Source organism: Ostrea edulis, chromosome 1, assembly GCF_947568905.1.
Source record: "Ostrea edulis chromosome 1, xbOstEdul1.1, whole genome shotgun sequence".
In the NCBI taxonomy this organism is placed as follows: Eukaryota; Metazoa; Mollusca; class Bivalvia; order Ostreida; family Ostreidae; genus Ostrea; species Ostrea edulis.
Genome location: NC_079164.1, coordinates 53,109,583 through 53,126,525, shown reverse-complemented (window position 1 = coordinate 53,126,525; position 16,943 = coordinate 53,109,583). Strand labels below are relative to the sequence as shown.

At 38.0% G+C, this 16,943-nt stretch overlaps 1 protein-coding gene and 1 non-coding gene across 2 annotated transcripts; one reads left to right on the top strand and one right to left on the bottom strand.

The window, feature by feature from the left end:
• Window positions 1–5,709: 5,709 nt before the first annotated feature.
• Window positions 5,710–16,103, top strand: LOC125650276 (potassium voltage-gated channel subfamily D member 1-like). The gene is made up of 2 exons (XM_048878432.2): window positions 5,710–6,829; window positions 14,899–16,103. Exons 1-2 carry the CDS (start codon window positions 6,383–6,385, stop codon window positions 15,907–15,909), a joined length of 1,458 nt encoding a protein of 485 aa, XP_048734389.1. The 5' UTR covers window positions 5,710–6,382; the 3' UTR covers window positions 15,910–16,103.
• On the bottom strand, window positions 10,410–10,482 carry Trnat-ggu (transfer RNA threonine (anticodon GGU)). Its single transcript has one exon. It is a non-coding gene; the product is annotated as a tRNA-Thr (tRNA).
• Window positions 16,104–16,943: the final 840 nt, after the last annotated feature.

The window sequence follows — 16,943 nt, the reverse complement described above, 5'->3', positions numbered from 1 at the left end:
GAATGACCTTGAGATTTTTAAAGGAACTTTTTTTTCTCATTTTTCAGTTACGACAGGCGTTGGTAAACTACATAATTTCGAACTGGAGGTCTACAACATAATAAAATCATAGCTATTTATGCCACCAGAGAGAGAGAGAGAGAGAGAGAGAGAGAGAGAGAGAGAGAGAGAGAGAGCAATTAAAATAATCCAATGACACGAACAATGAAAATTGTAAAATTTTCGGGGTAACCCATACTGTGGAAAATGAACAAAAACAGCAACATTTCTAAGCTAAGCTAACTAAAACTAGTGTCTACAATAAAATGACATGATTGTTGTTTAGATAAAAGATTGAACTTCATAAAACCGTCCGATTAGTCGGACGTAAACGCCGTTTGCAATGCGATCTCCAATTATCCCCACCTAATTAAGAATTAAATTAATTAACGAAGGTCAAAGGTCCGTGAAAGTTAGTTGTACACAAAACTGTTAATGAATGGCACAGGAAAGTATTCTTCATCTAATCGTCTATTTCAGTATAAGAAGATGATATTAAAATGATATTAATGATATATAGCATGTTTGAAACTCGATCTGATAAAAGTAGAACTCGCAAAGAGTATTTAAAGTGAGGCCGATGTAAAATATGGGAATTAAGCCCTGAACAAGGAACCAGTAAAATGTACCCAATGAAAGTGAACCCTCTGGTGGAACAGTCCAATTGATTATTTGATATATATTTTCCCTGTCAATCCCTAACTACCGGATTAACAATTATGCGCCCGGATATTTGGCACAAACAGAGAAAATCTAAAAACTTTGGAAATACGGCACTACGGCTGAAATATCACGTTGAAAGGTTAACCAACATTCATCCTGATGAAGTCATTGAGCTTGTTCAAACCATCAGGGCGAATTGACTTCAGCCTGTGCAACCAAAACAGCGTCCGTATCCTCATCAGACCATCTAAAGTCGTGATCAGTACCCGATAATACAAATAAATTCTGTAGTACATGTCTCCAAAGTCATATGGGATTTAGACCGAAGATGCTAAAGTCCAGATACTGTAATGTACACATAATGAACAAGTGAAAATAACGAACACTGAGCAATCTCATAAATCCTATAAAAGATACAAAATTAAGAGAAAGGCAAACGCGGACCTGTTCAGATTCGGGATGACCTTCGCATTGTTTGTTGGTATAGCCCTGTGCACTGGTCACACTTATACCAGTGAAGAGATGTGCATTTCTTTGTCATTTATATCATTTGCTTCTGTATTCCCCCTTAAATTGTTAAAACTGATGATTCCCCATTTTAAGTAATTTACATAATGCTGTTTTTTAATATTATGCTTGGGTGAGTTTTATTCCCGGGTAATGTCAGTCACGTGGTCGGGTAGTATTAATAGTCAGTGCGTGCTCGTTTCGAACCATTCTACCAATCGCTAGAACTTAGGTGAATAGCGTGTATACTATGGCAGGTAATTCCGAGGATGAAGTTCTCTATGAAAGGACGCTCTGACTAATGAGGACGCAGTATCTCTTTTTAAAACGTCTTTAAACAGGTCCAGCCCAAAGACTATTTCTACCTACGTAGCTACTTATAACTACGTAGGTATTTAAACCTACTCCAGGTAGCTATTTTTACCTACGTTTTCCTTTACTTGCATTTCGTGGCCAAACGCAGGAACGGCGCAATATGGTGTGTACCAAATTTCTTGATTCACTTACACTGACGATGAATACCACAAATATATTGGACAAAAATTATTACTTTCTAACCTTTCAAATTTGCATCAATAACAGCACCCAGTTCCATTTTCTAGGAGCTTAGGATCAAGCTACGTGATAAAAAGCGTAAAATGTCTTACAAATCTGTATTAATATTTTAAAGTTTACCTTCATGCATTTTTACATTAAAGGTTTTTGGGCGAATATTTATGCATTTCCTCTGCATTCTCCACCCTCGTAAAGTATTAAAATTTACACTCCGAATTTTGCCGTGCACATGCACAACACGATACATAAAACGACTGACCTGTTTAAAAGATGTGCTTTAATTATTATTTATTTATATTTTCAAAAACAGGTAAAAGTAGGTAAAAGTAGCTACTTTAAGTACGGTAGGTTAAATACCTAGGTAGCTATTAATAGCTAGGTAGATAGAAATAGTCTTTGGACTGGACCTGTTAAAGAGAGCTTTGCAGGAGCAAAGTGACGCTATTGTAAGTACCATTGTAAATCAGTTCGCTAAAATACCGGAAAAAGCACATGTTAGTGAAATCAAATGACAAAAAGCCAGAAACTTTTGAATTCAAACACAAAGGGCACAATATTCAGCATTCTTTTAATCAAGAACGATTTGGAAAGCTGGCAGAATTGACTTAAAAGTCTTTGACGCGGTGAATGGTCTTATTGAAAGAGAAAAGGTCGAGATAAAACAGAGGAACAAAATCCTTAAAATAGCAGATCGTCACGGTTGGGATACCGTCCATGAATATTTAGATGACCCACTAGCAGATGACAGGAACTATAGAAGTTCCATCTGAAAAAATGGAATGTATTAAATTTGTAAATAAAAGTATTAAAAACAATGTAGAAAATGTTACGGCTAGGACTCTGGCTTCCTTGGTAGGGAAAATTTTGGCGTTAAAACCGTCATTGGGCATCATATGCCAACTCATGACACGTAGACTGTGTATGACTATTTGTTGTAGACATCCATGGGATGAAAAACTGACCATGTCAGAACACTGTGTGGAAGAGATTGAATTTTGGTATGAAAACATCAGAAAACTTAATTTTTCATTTATTACAAAAATTACCACGATCCCTGAAAAAATTATTTTTTCTGATGCGAATATTTTTGCTGGTGCAGGGTTCACATATGAGAAATATAGCAAAGTAGTGCATTACATGTGGGATAGTGAAGAAAAATTAAAAAGCTCAACATGGAGAGAACTAAAGACAGTGCATATTATTATTTTGAACCTATCAGAATTTTGACTGGAAAAACTGTGAAAGTGTTTACTGACAATCAGAATGTAGTGCGCATCGCATGTAAAGGAAGTATGAACCGACAGCTGCATCAGCTTGCAATGGACATTTTTGGTGCATGTGTAAGACATGCTATTCAATTAGAATTACAGTGGATCTCAAGGGATCTTAACAGTGCGCCTGATGATTACAGTAAAATATTTAATTTTGATGATTGGGGCGTGTCAGATCACATTTTCAATTTATGTCAGAGTAGGTGGGGTACATTTACATGTGATTTATTCGCAGACAACAAAAATAAAAAAGTAAAAAAAAAATTATTCAAAATTTTGGACTCCTGGTACATCGGGGATTGACGCACTGGGGTACAATTGGTCGAATGAAAACTGCTGGATTGTTCCACCTCCTGCAATTATATGTAAAGTGCTAAAACATTTAGATATATATGTGAAGGTTACGGTGTTTTAATTTTCCAGCATGGAAATCTGCTCTATTTTGGCTGATTTTTTTGGGATAAAGAGCACAGTTATTTTAAGAGTTTGTTAAGGAGTTTATTGAATATCAGGATCCTTATAATTTCTTTATACCTGGTTCAGATGAGAAGAGCATATTTGCACATAAAAAATTCAATGGTAACATTATCGTAGCAAAGGTAGATTTCAGATTTCATAACTAACTGGAAAACTGTTGCATATTTTAATTACTTGTTTTTCCAATAGAATTTCAGTGAAACCTGGTCAGACATTAAGCATTTGACAGAAAGAGGACATTTCAATGTGTGCAGCGATGACGTTCTACAAAAAATAAAGAAAAGTGTCAGTTACAACACCTCCAAGAAACACCAGTTCTATTTTAAGAAGTTTGAAGATTGGTGCAATATCAATGAAGTTCCAAGTTTACCGTCAAAAGCGTGTGTGATAGCAGTTTTTCTAAGTGGCAAAATTCAAGGTGGTGTTTCTGAATCGGTATTATTAGCCTATTTTCATAGTATTAAGTGGTTTCATGATGTCCATTGTAGTTATAATCCGTGTGATGAAAAGTTAATTCATATGCTGATTCAAGGAGGAAGAAGAATGCTTGCAAAACCTGTGCAGAAAAAGGAGCCAATCACTGTTGAAATATTAAAGAATATTCACAATTCATTTGGTTTGGATAAAAACAAACATGATTTGAAGTCAGTAAGATTATTTTGTATGCTTATAGTTGGTTATGGTGGTTTTCTGAAATTTCCAATTTAAAAGGACCTTTTTATGGAGTTGTGTATTCAGTCAAGCAAACTTATGTATACAGGAGAGGGGGGCGTGGTGACTAAAGCAAAAACTGGAGGTTCATTGTGTCCCGTTTTTTTTGGATAAAACATTATTTCGAATTAGCAAATTTTTACAATCCGGAAGAATATGTATTCAGGGCAGTTAGGTTTTTCAAATCCTCAAAACAATTCAAGTTATGTGAACAAAATAAGCCTTTATCTTACACACGTGCTCGGGAATCATTATTGGGCGCTTTAAAAAATGCAGGGCTCGACTCCAAATTATTTGGGTTACATAGTCTCAGAAGTGGTGGTGCAACAGCAGCTGCAAAAAACAATGTTTCCGACAGGTTGATAAAAGTTCACGGCAGATGGAAGTCTGAATTTTCGAGAGACAATTATATTAAAGATTCGATGGAAAACAAATTAAATGTCACAAAAAATTTGAATTTAAACAGTATATAAACATGTCATAATTACTTTCAACTCTTTGTTATTTCTATGTTCTATCGAGCAGCATTCCTATATAGTGTCTTTTGTTATCATTAAAGTTTAATCATTTTATATTCGGACGAACAAAGTGAGGGAGAATATAAGTTGGTGTGATATTTATCTACAGAAGGGGTGTTATGTCCATGACATTGTGATTTATCATGTCTGTATGTATCGTTATTGCATGCCTTTTCCATCTTTGTGCGTAAGAACCATGAGTTTTAGTATAATCTCATTAAGCTATAGAGGGCTTGGTTGTGTCTGTAAGCGTGGAAGTGTGCAAAGTTGACAGTATGCATGCAAATGTTTGTGTTCCGGATGTTGGAAAATGATATTCAAAAGATTTACATGATATGCTAACTATTCAGACATAATACGCCTAACCTACGTCAGTATTTGATTCTACACTGTCAATCAGCAATGTATCCAAGACGAATCCAGTAGAGAGGTAATTAGATTATTAACATGGCACCTTCTCTAGATATCTTATTTCTAGATAAACAGCAAGTATCGCATTTCTGAATTTGTTAGTTAAATAAACATTCTTACAACGTAATAATATTTTTGTGTTCACTTCTAAATAGTTAAATGAATTTCTGATGGTTCATTATGCCTCTGACAACATCTAGCCCAAAGCATGATACCAGGGGTTAGTTATTGATATCAAAATGTTTATTAGCTGTTTATTGTAAAACGCATTGCCATGTGCATATATATATATATATATATATATATATTCTTGGACACCCCCCCCCCTCTTTTTCTATTCTGAATTATATGGGACTTTCTCGGGTAGCAGGTCACAAACCTTCTATCAAATATTTTTACCTAGCATAAAACAAAGAATATTTAGAGAGTGCATCCAAAAAAAATATTCAATGATTGATCAAAACTATAATTTTATCAACATTTTATGATACATGTAATAAACAACGTAGTTATTATACGGATTTATTCAAACGAATAAGATTCACGTAGACTTGCAATAGAACAAGGAAAGCAGGCGTTGTCATGTTTGTAAAACAGATGAGCATATACAAATAGAGAAATATACTTTTACACATATTTCAATCAAGGAAAAACTCGTTTTGTGTGTTAACTGTTTTAGATAGAATTGAAGTTTTGACATAAATGTATAATGCTATAATATAATATACTTCTACATTGTTGCAAAACGTTAAATACATATGCAATCCATCGCTAAATGTACCCAGTACCGCTATGTCTATAGAATATTTGCATTCCTCATTTTTATCGTGTTACGTGTGTTAAGAATATGGTTTGCCTCCAGTTTTGGAAGAATAATAGCTTCTACGCGTGCATAAGTTGCTACTGCTGTGTCTCGTTGCGGGGCACGGGGTTCACACATGTTTCAGATTCAGTCGACAAATAAGTCACCTATTGATTACGGAGGCAATGTCTCGGCGTGTCGTCTGTGTATCTGTGATTTCTATAATGTACAGACAATAATGCTGTGTATGACCACTGCTTTGTGTCTAATCAATGTGAAACGGTTGCTATAAATTGGAACTATGCAGTGAACTGGACACTTCGTTGTAAGCAAGGACATCGATTTTTCCTTGGTACATTGTATGCAGAATTTATGTAATAGCTGTGAATGGAAAATTTCTAAAGCAGAGAGACTTTTCTGGCTTTGTCATGGAAAAAGACATCATTGATCTAAATCTAAATGGGCGAGTGTTCAGACTAAAGCGATCTACATTCCTGCGATTACCTAACACTTCTCTGGAACACGGGGAAGATATTCATGGAGAGGTATACATGGAGCGACATGCGGACAGTTTTGATGCCATTCTTTGGTACTATACTAACGGAGAACTTCATATGCCCAATTCCATTTGTCCGGCCGTGTTTAAGAAGGAACTGGAATTCTGGTCAGTAGAACCTAATAAACTTTCTCAGTGTTGTTATATCAAATACCTTTCCTTTTTTGAAGACCAGAAACTGCTAAAGACATTTCAGGAGGACGAGAAGAAATCCACAGGGATGGGAAAATCCGTCAAAACTGGGAGGAGTAAGCTGGGAAAATGTCCGAGTAAAGTGTGGAGGATACTAGACGAACCATCCTCGTCTGTAGCAGCAAAGGTACAATCATTTCTTTATATAGGACCTGTTTACACGATCTCAACTTTCACATCTGACTTCATACGTCTGAAAAATCACACCATGTGAATTTTAAGAAATCGAAGTCGGAATACCAATGGTAAAGATGGTCATAAAGGTTATCCTATAAATATATCGGTGTATTTGCAGGTTTGGTCGGGGTATTCTTTTTTCTTTTCTTTTTTCAAAATATGGTATTTTTTTAATATTTTAATAAAAAAGCTCTTGTGTAATATTTGATGCCAAAAACTTCAAATGGTAGCTATCAAAAAGGGAACTGAATTTTGATTCTGAACATTTTCTTATGTCGTACGTACTTAACATATGTACTCGGTTATTCTGCGTATTTTGACAAGATTTTCATTCTTCTTTATTTCTAGAGAAACATTGGTACATTGTAGCTTGATGCAGGTTTTGGATGATACAGTTTATTATCGAGGGTGTCTTTTCCATATCATGGGGATAGTTTGACGAATCGACGGGACAGTTTCCCTATAGTAGAGATTGACTCACACATCTCGCGAAATTCTTTATAACCAATGAAATCCTTCACTACAAAGAAAGTGAATCTGTTGTTCAAAGAGAGTAATATAATTGGAACATACCTATATTTTTACAGTGATAATGAAAATTTTCAGGTCAGATGGAGAGCGGATATAAGATTACTAGGGGTAATTTACGCTTGTTCAATGATGTTAAGCAGTTTATGAACAAGCGCTTCATATAACTATTCCAAACAGTTTTATATCCCCCATAACTACCACAAACAGTTTTATATCCACCATAACTATTCCAAACAGCTTTACATGCATACACCCCATAACTACCCCAAACATTTTTATATCCCCATAACTACCCCCAAACAGTTTTATATCCCCCATAACTACCCGAAAGTTTTATATCCCCCATAACTACCCTAAACAGTTTTATATCCCCCATAACTATTCCAAACAGCTTTATATCCCCCATAACTACCCCAAACAGTTTTATATCCCCCATAACTATTCCAAACAGTTTTACATGCATATCCCCCATAACTACCCCTAAACAGTTTTATATCCCCCATAACTAACCCAAATAGTTTTATATCCCCATAACTAACCCAAACAGTTTTATATCCCCATAACTACCCCAAACAGTTTTATATCCCCTTAACTACTCCCAAATAGTTTTATATCCCCAATAACTACCCCAAACAGTTTTATATCCCCAATAACTACCCCCAAACAGTTTTATATCCCCATAACTACCCCAAACAGTTTTAATTGAACAGTCAGGTAGGAATGCTTACAAACATAAGATTCCTTGCATTTGGTGATATTACATACCCATTACCATTCCTGATGCCAACTAGACAACAAGAGTATTATAGTTTATTATGTTTATTAAAGACTAATCAAAAGGGTACAACGTATGTTCCGAACTGTGATGGACATTAGGGAATTGTCATTGAAACGGCCGCATTGTGGGATATACAATAAAAAACTGGGTCCAGAAGGGATAGCTGGTATACCGACTAATAAGTACCGGGCAAAACCAGTGGCCCTGCGTTGGGCGCAGGTGCCAAGGATCCCAAATTTAGGTACTAGACATTTGGGTCCGAGATGGTTGAGAGCACATCTGTATATCCTGTTTCCCGGTGATTGCTTCTGGTCAGTAGTACTTCTCTACCCAAGTACTCCAGTAATAAGTCTCCCCTCCTGTTATGAGAGGTGGAGAGGGCCCCAAGCCTGCAGGCTTTGCTATGACCCCAATCGAAAACTTTGCCTTACATGGCATACATTTGTAGACAACCTGTCTACCCAACATTTTTTACTTGATAACATTGCTCTACATGGCATACATTTGTAGACAACCTGTCTACCCAACATTGCGCCCACCACTGTGCATGATGGCTGGGCAGGGAAACAACGAGCCAGATATGCCCACAACCCTCCCATCCATCCCTACGGACCCGCCACATACATCGATATGATGTTCCTCCATTACTCAGGGGATACCTTCCCCCTGGATAAGGGACAACAAACCCTTTGTTAGATGATTATAAAGATGTGTTGCAAAGCTCAGCTACGGGAGTACCAACAAATTTGTAGTATATATATATATTGAATTATATATAGGAGAGAGGAGAAACTCTCTTCGGCTGTACCGGGAACCCCTGCATTACTAGTCAGGTGCTCTAACCACCGAGCTATCCAGGCCGACATTCGCGGTCCGTATAGCCCTAATTACTACATTCCTCCCTCCTTAAACAGTCTTCGCCCTCGAAGACACATAACCCAGATTCTGACCCCTGACAGGACCTGCGACTGCAAGACCAGAGGTAGTCAACGGCACCAAATGTAGTGAATATATAAATGTATTAGTATATATAGGAGAGAGGAGAAACTCTGTGTCTGGACCGGGAATCGAACCAAGGACCCCCTGCACTACCAGACAGGTGCTCTAACCACTGAGCTACCCAGGTCGATATCCACGGACCGTATAGCCCTAATTACTACATTCCTCCTGCCTTAAACAGTCTTCGCCCTCGAAGACACATAACCCAGATTCTTCTGGCCCCTGACAGGACCTTCACCTGCAAGACCAGGGGTGGTCAACGGCACCAAATGTAGTAGATATATATATATAGATGTATAGTATACTAGCATCGTAAAGTGCGCTCTAAATATACAAGTTCCTGGGAGACATAGAGTTGGTCGGCCAATGCTATCTTGGAGAGAGCTGACGGAGAAAGATCGTAGAGAATGGAAGCTCTCTACTGCCGACCCTCATGACCGGAAAGAATGGAGATCTGAGGTGAGATCCGCCATGCGTGCAGCTAGCCAGATACCTGGAAGGGGGCCCACTACCCGTGATACTGCACGGAAATAAAAAGGAACCGACAACAAACAACATATAGCAGGGTACGAAATTTACCTTTCCAAGCACCAGGCCGCACAGATTGGTTACGAATGATGTTCACTAGTACGCAAAAATTTCACTAGTCCGTCCAGTATATGATATTGTAGTAATTTTTTATAGTAATTAATGAAACAAACACGTCACAGTTGCCAGCAATTCAGTTTCTGACACCTGCAGAAGAGAAAGACCACCATACTTTATTTACCAAGCCATGGGCTAAAAGTGTTACGAAATCCTGTGTTGAGTCGTGTATGACGAGAACATATGCGCACAAACGTGCATGTTCTTAGACCATACTACTTGCCGTCCTTGCACCTCGAACCCTTTCTCGTGATGCGTATTCGGCGTTCGAATCCACAGGAATTTGTGCTCGTTCAAAGAACGGCAGACCCGAAGGCACATCATGTGTTTGGAAGATCAGGAAGTCATAGTCAGCAAACACTTAACCAGCAAGTAATCGACCACAATTTAAGTTAACACATCTAAGAGACTCAGACAAATCTTGCCAAAATCTTAACCAATTTAAGATTGATTTCCGGATTTGCACTAGTACAGACTAGTGCTATAGAGATTTTTTATTTTTTTTTGGTTGTTGTTGTCTCGGACTTGCGGACATGAGGTAATCTCGAACCCAGTATAGGAGAGATTGTTTTGTTTTTGTTTGGACCGGGAAACGAACCCGGAACCCCTGCATTACCAGTCAGGTGCTCTAACCACTGAGCTATCCAGGCCGGTATCCACGGTCCGTATAGCCCGGATTACACAAGTCTAAACAAGCAAGATTGGCAACAGATATGTTGCAAGAGGAATTACACCCCCACCTAATACGGACAAACTTTAAGATATATATTAGTGTTGATTCTGGGCCTGTGTGGGTAGGTAATTGTCGTGAGGGACAGAATTATCCAGGGTTTATGATTCCCCAGATGAGGGTGGATCCGAGACTGTTCATATATGTAAACCACCCGTTCCCAGATCGGTAGACTGCCATTCTAAATCCCTCCAGTATTTCAAGAGTTCATGGACCCTTGTTTTGTACATTTCTAACCTAATGCTAGAAAATTACAGGCAGACGTTCATTCGTCAATAGACAACATGTGCGAGGATTCGCTTCACTAGGCACATGGTGTCATCGCGTATAGAAAACACCCCACCCCCCAACCAGGGGCCCTCAAGGGGCAGCATGAAAAGTACATATACCTGTTACAAGCAGAAAGAAGGGATCACCAACACACAAACACAGTGTGGAATTGTTAGAGTACATGGCTCTATTTGTTATGATGAATTTAGTAAAAAAAACTGTATATGAATCTGACCGAGCGTGTCCACGGGATCCTAGATTTCCCACGCAGATTTTAAAAGGATAGACCGATGAATATGTATACCCTCCCAGATTTTACGTGGCACGTGGGCGCCAATTGGGTTGAAAAAACTCGGGGTTTGAATTAGATTTATGAAATGGAGAGCCCTGATTTCGGCACTACTTGTAGGTGTTGTATGTGGGAATATTTTGATTTTATATTGTGGCACGTGGGCGCCAATTGGGGTATGTGGGAATATTTTGTCGACTGGAGCTGGAAGTAGCAAAATATTGGTTTCTGACTCACCCAATAGAGTGCCTGTTTCCTCGTCGATGCATTCCCAAAGTGGTGGGTCGATAGGGTCAGCCACTGTTGCTGTGGCATTTGACGTTGATGTGTTGGAGCGGTTGTTCGTTTCGTATCTCGTGGCGCGTCGTCTCCCCCGTGCTTGAGCTGGGAAGATGAAGTTTTCAAATCACTCCCTTCCGCTTCTCCTATTGTGAGGCCTCCTCGACAATGGCGAATTACACCCCGTCAGTAGTACGTCTCATGATGTCGATGGAAAATTCTCCTATTGTGAGGCATGATCATGATGTCGATGGAAAATTCTTAGAGAGCATCTGCTGTTTCAGTGCTAATCTGACCTTCTGCGTGTAAAGCAGACGTGATAACCACTACACCACAGAAACGAGTAGTACTTCTCGTGATGTCGATGGAAAATTCTCCTATTGTGAGGCATGATGATGATGTCGATGGAAAATTCTTAGAGAGCATCTGCTATGTTTCAGTGCTAATCTGCTCGTGTCTGGGACGGAAAAGGAAGTGCTATCTGCACATTAACTCGTACTATGATGGCTTTGGTTTTGATTAATTCGTTCGATTTTTAGATCGGCCAACATTGGAAAACAGTTCTTCCGTCAATTAAATGAGATTAATCTGGCATGAAGGCAAATTAATCTGTATTATATCCCCCATAACTACCCCAAACAGTTTTATATCCCCATAACTACTCCCAAATAGTTTTATATCCCCATAACTACCCCAAACAGTTTTATACCCCAAATAACTACCCCAAACAGTTTTATATCCCCAATAACTACCCCAAACAGTTTTATATCCCCATAACTACCCCAAACAGTTTTATATCCCCATAACTACTCCCAAATAGTTTTATATCCCCATAACTACCCTAAACAGTTTTATATCCCCAATAACTACCCTAAACAGTTTTGTATCCCCATAACTACCCCCAAACAGTTTTATATCCCCCATAACTACTCCCAAACAGTTTTATATCCCCATAACTAACCCAAACAGTTTTATATCCCCATAACTACCCCCAAACAGTTTTATATCTCCATAACTACTCCCAAACAGTTTTATATCCCCATAACTACCCCAACCAGTTTTATATCCCCATAACTACCTCCAAACAGTTTTATATCCCCAAAACTACCCCAAACAGTTTTATATCCCCATAACTACCCCAAACAGTTTTATATCCCCATAACTACCCTAAACAGTTTTATACATAAATGTAGCTACCCCCAAACAGTTTTATATCCCTCATAACCAGGGAACATAGATCAGCTTCATGTATTTCAATCACTTTTTTTTTTTTTTTTTTTTTTTTTTTTTTTTTTTTTTACATTTTATACCATAATTTTAAATATGCAAGTAATCGGGGGTCTGCTACACAAACCGAGATGTTGGGTGTGGGGGGTTGTTGTCAGTGTACTGCCTGCAGATTATTCCTATGACCGCAGGGTGTACCCCTACTAATGTTACCGCTTCTGGTGTGACATTAAAACATAAAGAAATGGCAGTGTAGTATCGGTGCTTATTTTCGACTTTAGCCAAATAAACATTTTCAACGGTGTTTGAACTTACAATGTACATGTTAACAGATAGCACTCATCTAAACGAAAACATTTAATGTTGGAATAAGGGCCATGTCATTCTAATTGAAGGAAAAGACCAGACCTCGTTAAGGGCAGACCAGGTACACTGTATATTGAAAAATAAAATAATTATTTTAATAATGAGAAATCATATTATAGCACCCTGTTCAAGTCCATGGGCCACATTGCTCACCTGAGTCATCTCGGCCCCCTATCTGAAGACTTTCCATATATGTTTGAATGTAAAACCTTAGTCCCTATTGTGACTCCAACCTACCCCTGGAGGCCATGATTTTTACACACTTGAATCTGCACTATGTCAGAAAGCTTTTAAGTAAATATCAACTTCTTTGGCCCAATGGTTCTTGAGAAGATTTTTAAAGATTTTGCCTTTATATTTGTATGTAAAACTTTGATCCCCTATTGTGGTCCCAACCTACCCAGGGGCCATGATTTGAACAAACTTGAATCTGCACTATGTCAGAAAGCTTTCATGTAAATGTCAGCTCTTCTGGCTCATTGGTTCTTGAGGAGAATATTTTTCCCTATAATTATATTTCTATGTAAAACTTTGATCCCCTATTGTGGTCCCATCCTACCCCCGGGGGCCATGATTTGGAGATAAAAACTTGAATCTGCACTATGTCAGGAAGCTTTTATGTAAATGTCAGCTCCTCTGGCCCAGAGGTTCTTAAGAAGAAGATTTTTAAATTACCCTACCCTAATTTTGGATTTTTGTTATCATCTCCCCTTTGAAGGGGGCATGGCTCTTCATTTGAATAAACTTGAAAGCCCTTCACCCAAGGATGCTTTTAGCCAAGTTTGGTTGAAATTGACCCAGTGGTTCTGGAGAAGAAGATGAAAATGTGAAAAGTTTACAACGCCGACGACGCCGACAGACAACGGACAAATTTTGATCAGAAAAGCTCACTTGAGCCTTTGGCTCAGGTGAGCTAAAAACAGCTTAAAAGACTAAAATAAATGTTTCAGAAATAGAATCTGAATGTCTTAATTGAAATGTCTTATTCAGTCAGAAATTAAAAGCACTCTTAAAAGATATGTTTTAAGATTGTTGAAGACTACCGGGTAAGATAGAGTGGTAGTGAATTTCAGAGTACGGAAGCTGTCATATCAAAGCGCCGTTCACTATGCAAGGGCGGATCCAGGAATTGCGGTTACAGGGGGCGCCACTTTTTGAGGCTGGGGGCGCCTTGAAGCCCCCAGTGGGTCCAGGGTGAAGCCCGAATGGGGGCCCAGAGGGCGAAGCTCCTGGATTTTACAAATTTTATAGGGCTTGAAATATGTCTCCTATTCAGTCATTTGTACTATTTTCTATCATTTTTATTAAGGTGAAATTAATAAAATGACGCAAATTTTAAGGGTTTTTAGAAGAAATTAAGTTCTCCCAATAAAGTAATTCAAGAAATCAAAAGATTTTGTCATTTACATGTATTTCTCCAAACGTGGAAGAAATTATTGCTTATTTTATCGTTTAGTACATTTTTCTAAACAAGATACCACGATTTACTTTAAATTTGAAAATTTTAGGGGCACAGCCCCCACCCCCATTAAATCCGCCACTGCTATATGTTGTTCTGGTGTACAGGAGCTGCCATCTCAAATCGCCGTTCACCATGTTTGGAATTGGTAGCAACATGTATGAACAATAGTAACAGAAAACGATTTTCATTTTATAGCTTTTGACCTTCAGCAGAAGTAGCGAAAATCAACTTTCAGCAAAATTAAGATTGTATACAGTATTTCATCGAGTTTATCATATTAGTGTCCCGTATAGGCATACATTGGGCCTTTGTTTAAGACTAGGGCTTACAAGAATAAAACTGGAGTCTAAATGGTGTTAGTACAACTTTATAGACCTGTATTATACCAGATTTCATAAATTCGATTGGTTATTGTAGCAGTGATTATTTTTTCTGATTTACAGATATATGTGGCCATGTCAGCGTTTGTCATCTTAATGTCCATTTTCGTTCTGTGTGTTAGTACCCACCCTGCATTCCAGAGGGAACTGAAAGATGACGAACTAGAGGCTTTCTACAGCTCAGAACCAGAAAAACTGCAGCTGTTCAAAGGTTTAAGAAACACCAATCTCAAAACCTCCAACAGCAATGAGAACAAAGTGTTACCGGTTCCTCAAGTTAAAGTCGTTCATCACAACGATACAGTTGCGAGTGATCCTGAAAATAGTACAGCGGGTTTGCTGCCCCCAAACACAGTGGCTAGATTTAGATACTTAGATTATTTGGATTATGCCATGGTGACATTCTTTGGAATAGAACTTGTTATTAGAATTACATTCAGTCCAAAAAAATCTAAATTCTTTTCATCTCTACTTAACATCATTGACGTCATAGCGCTTTCGTCTGAAGTTTCAACTATGATAGTGGAATACATATTCCCCAAAGAAAAGTACACCAAATTTTCAGCGTTAGACATTGTAGAATGCATTCAGATTGCTCGGGTCTTTCGTCTTTTCCGTTTAGTGAAAAATTTTATTGGTTTTCGTATTTTAGTGTACTCAGTGCGAGCTAGCCTGAAAAATATGTTGCTCATGATTTTCAACTTATTGGTAGCTGCTCTGATATTTTCCTCTATCGTGTTTTATTCGGACAGGGCTTCGTTTCAATCCATACCAGATGCAATATGGTGGTCTATTGTTACTATGACTACAGTTGGTTATGGTGATTCTTACCCAAAGAACATACCAGGAAGATTTCTTGGATGTTTGTGTGCCATTTCGGGCATATTTGTGATTGCTGTATCGATTCCCGTTCTAGTAAATAATTATGTTCTTTTCACAGGATTTGCCAATTTGCCAATAAATAGAAACTCAGAGGGTCTTTCTTCATTGCTCAGGTACGAGTTTGATTCAAGGAAAGAGAAAAAACGTTCACAGGAAACAGAACCTATGACGTCAGTTCAGAACATGCGGTAGAGCAGGCGATCTCCTCATTATGTTCATCACCTAATGTTACTAAGATTTTCACCAATAACTTAACTTGTATAATCATGCATAATACTATGGATGATAAAATGTTTATTGTAAACGCTTGGTTTTAGCTGTTTGTGGGATGTTATAAGAAATGTATATTGTAAAAATATTTTATAAATATTTGTAGAGGAAATAAATTTACTGATGGTGATAATGATGGCGATGACCCAGTTGCACTTTATCATAGACTCTATATAGATCCTTTCTAAGGAATCGTTTATGTATAAAGGGGGTTTACCCGTATATGAGTTGACAATCTACATGTATCTTTTAGCACGTGATAATTCGCCTTTAAACAAAGGTTATCGTCTTATACCCCTCAATTGAATGAAACACTCATTTCTTATATTTATGTTTTACAACTTTGCCTATTTTTAGCTCAGATGAGCTGAAAGTTCAAGGGAGCTTCTTGTATTCTTATCACTTTTTGTCCAGCGTCAGTCAGTCCGTCCGTAAACTTTTAACATTTTCGACTGACGGGGCTAATTTCAGCCGAACTTGCCACAAAGCATGCTAAGATGAAGATAATTCAAGTTTGATCAAATGAAGCACCACGCCCTCTTTGAAGTGGAGATAATCAAGAATTAGTTAAAATGTGGCATCTCTGAAAAATCTTCTCAAGAACCACTGGACCAATTTCAACCAAACTTGTCACAAAGCATCCTTGTGTGAAGGGGAATCAAGTTTATTCAAATGAAGGGTCATGCTACCTCCAAGAAGGAGGTAATCAAGAAAAGGCAAAAATAGGGTGGAGTCATTCAAAAATCGTAAGAACCACTAGGCTAGAAAAGTTGAAATTTATATGAAAGCTTCCCGACATAGTGTAGATTCAAGTTTATTTCAATCATGGTCCCCAAGGAGTGGGGTGGGGCCACAATATGGGATCAATTTTTCATGGTGTATATAGGATAAATCAATAAAAATCTTCTCAAGAGAAACAAGACAATTATTACCATTCCCAGGTAGTGCAGATTCAG

Excerpts from the sequence above, each read along its gene's own strand:
- LOC125650276 (XM_048878432.2), top strand. The coding sequence starts at position 6,383 with ATGGAAAAAGACATCATTGATCTAAATCTAAATGGGCGAGTGTTCAGA. Across the intron at positions 6,830-14,898 it reads CCTCGTCTGTAGCAGCAAAG|ATATATGTGGCCATGTCAGC; the intron begins GTACAATCATTT and ends TCTGATTTACAG.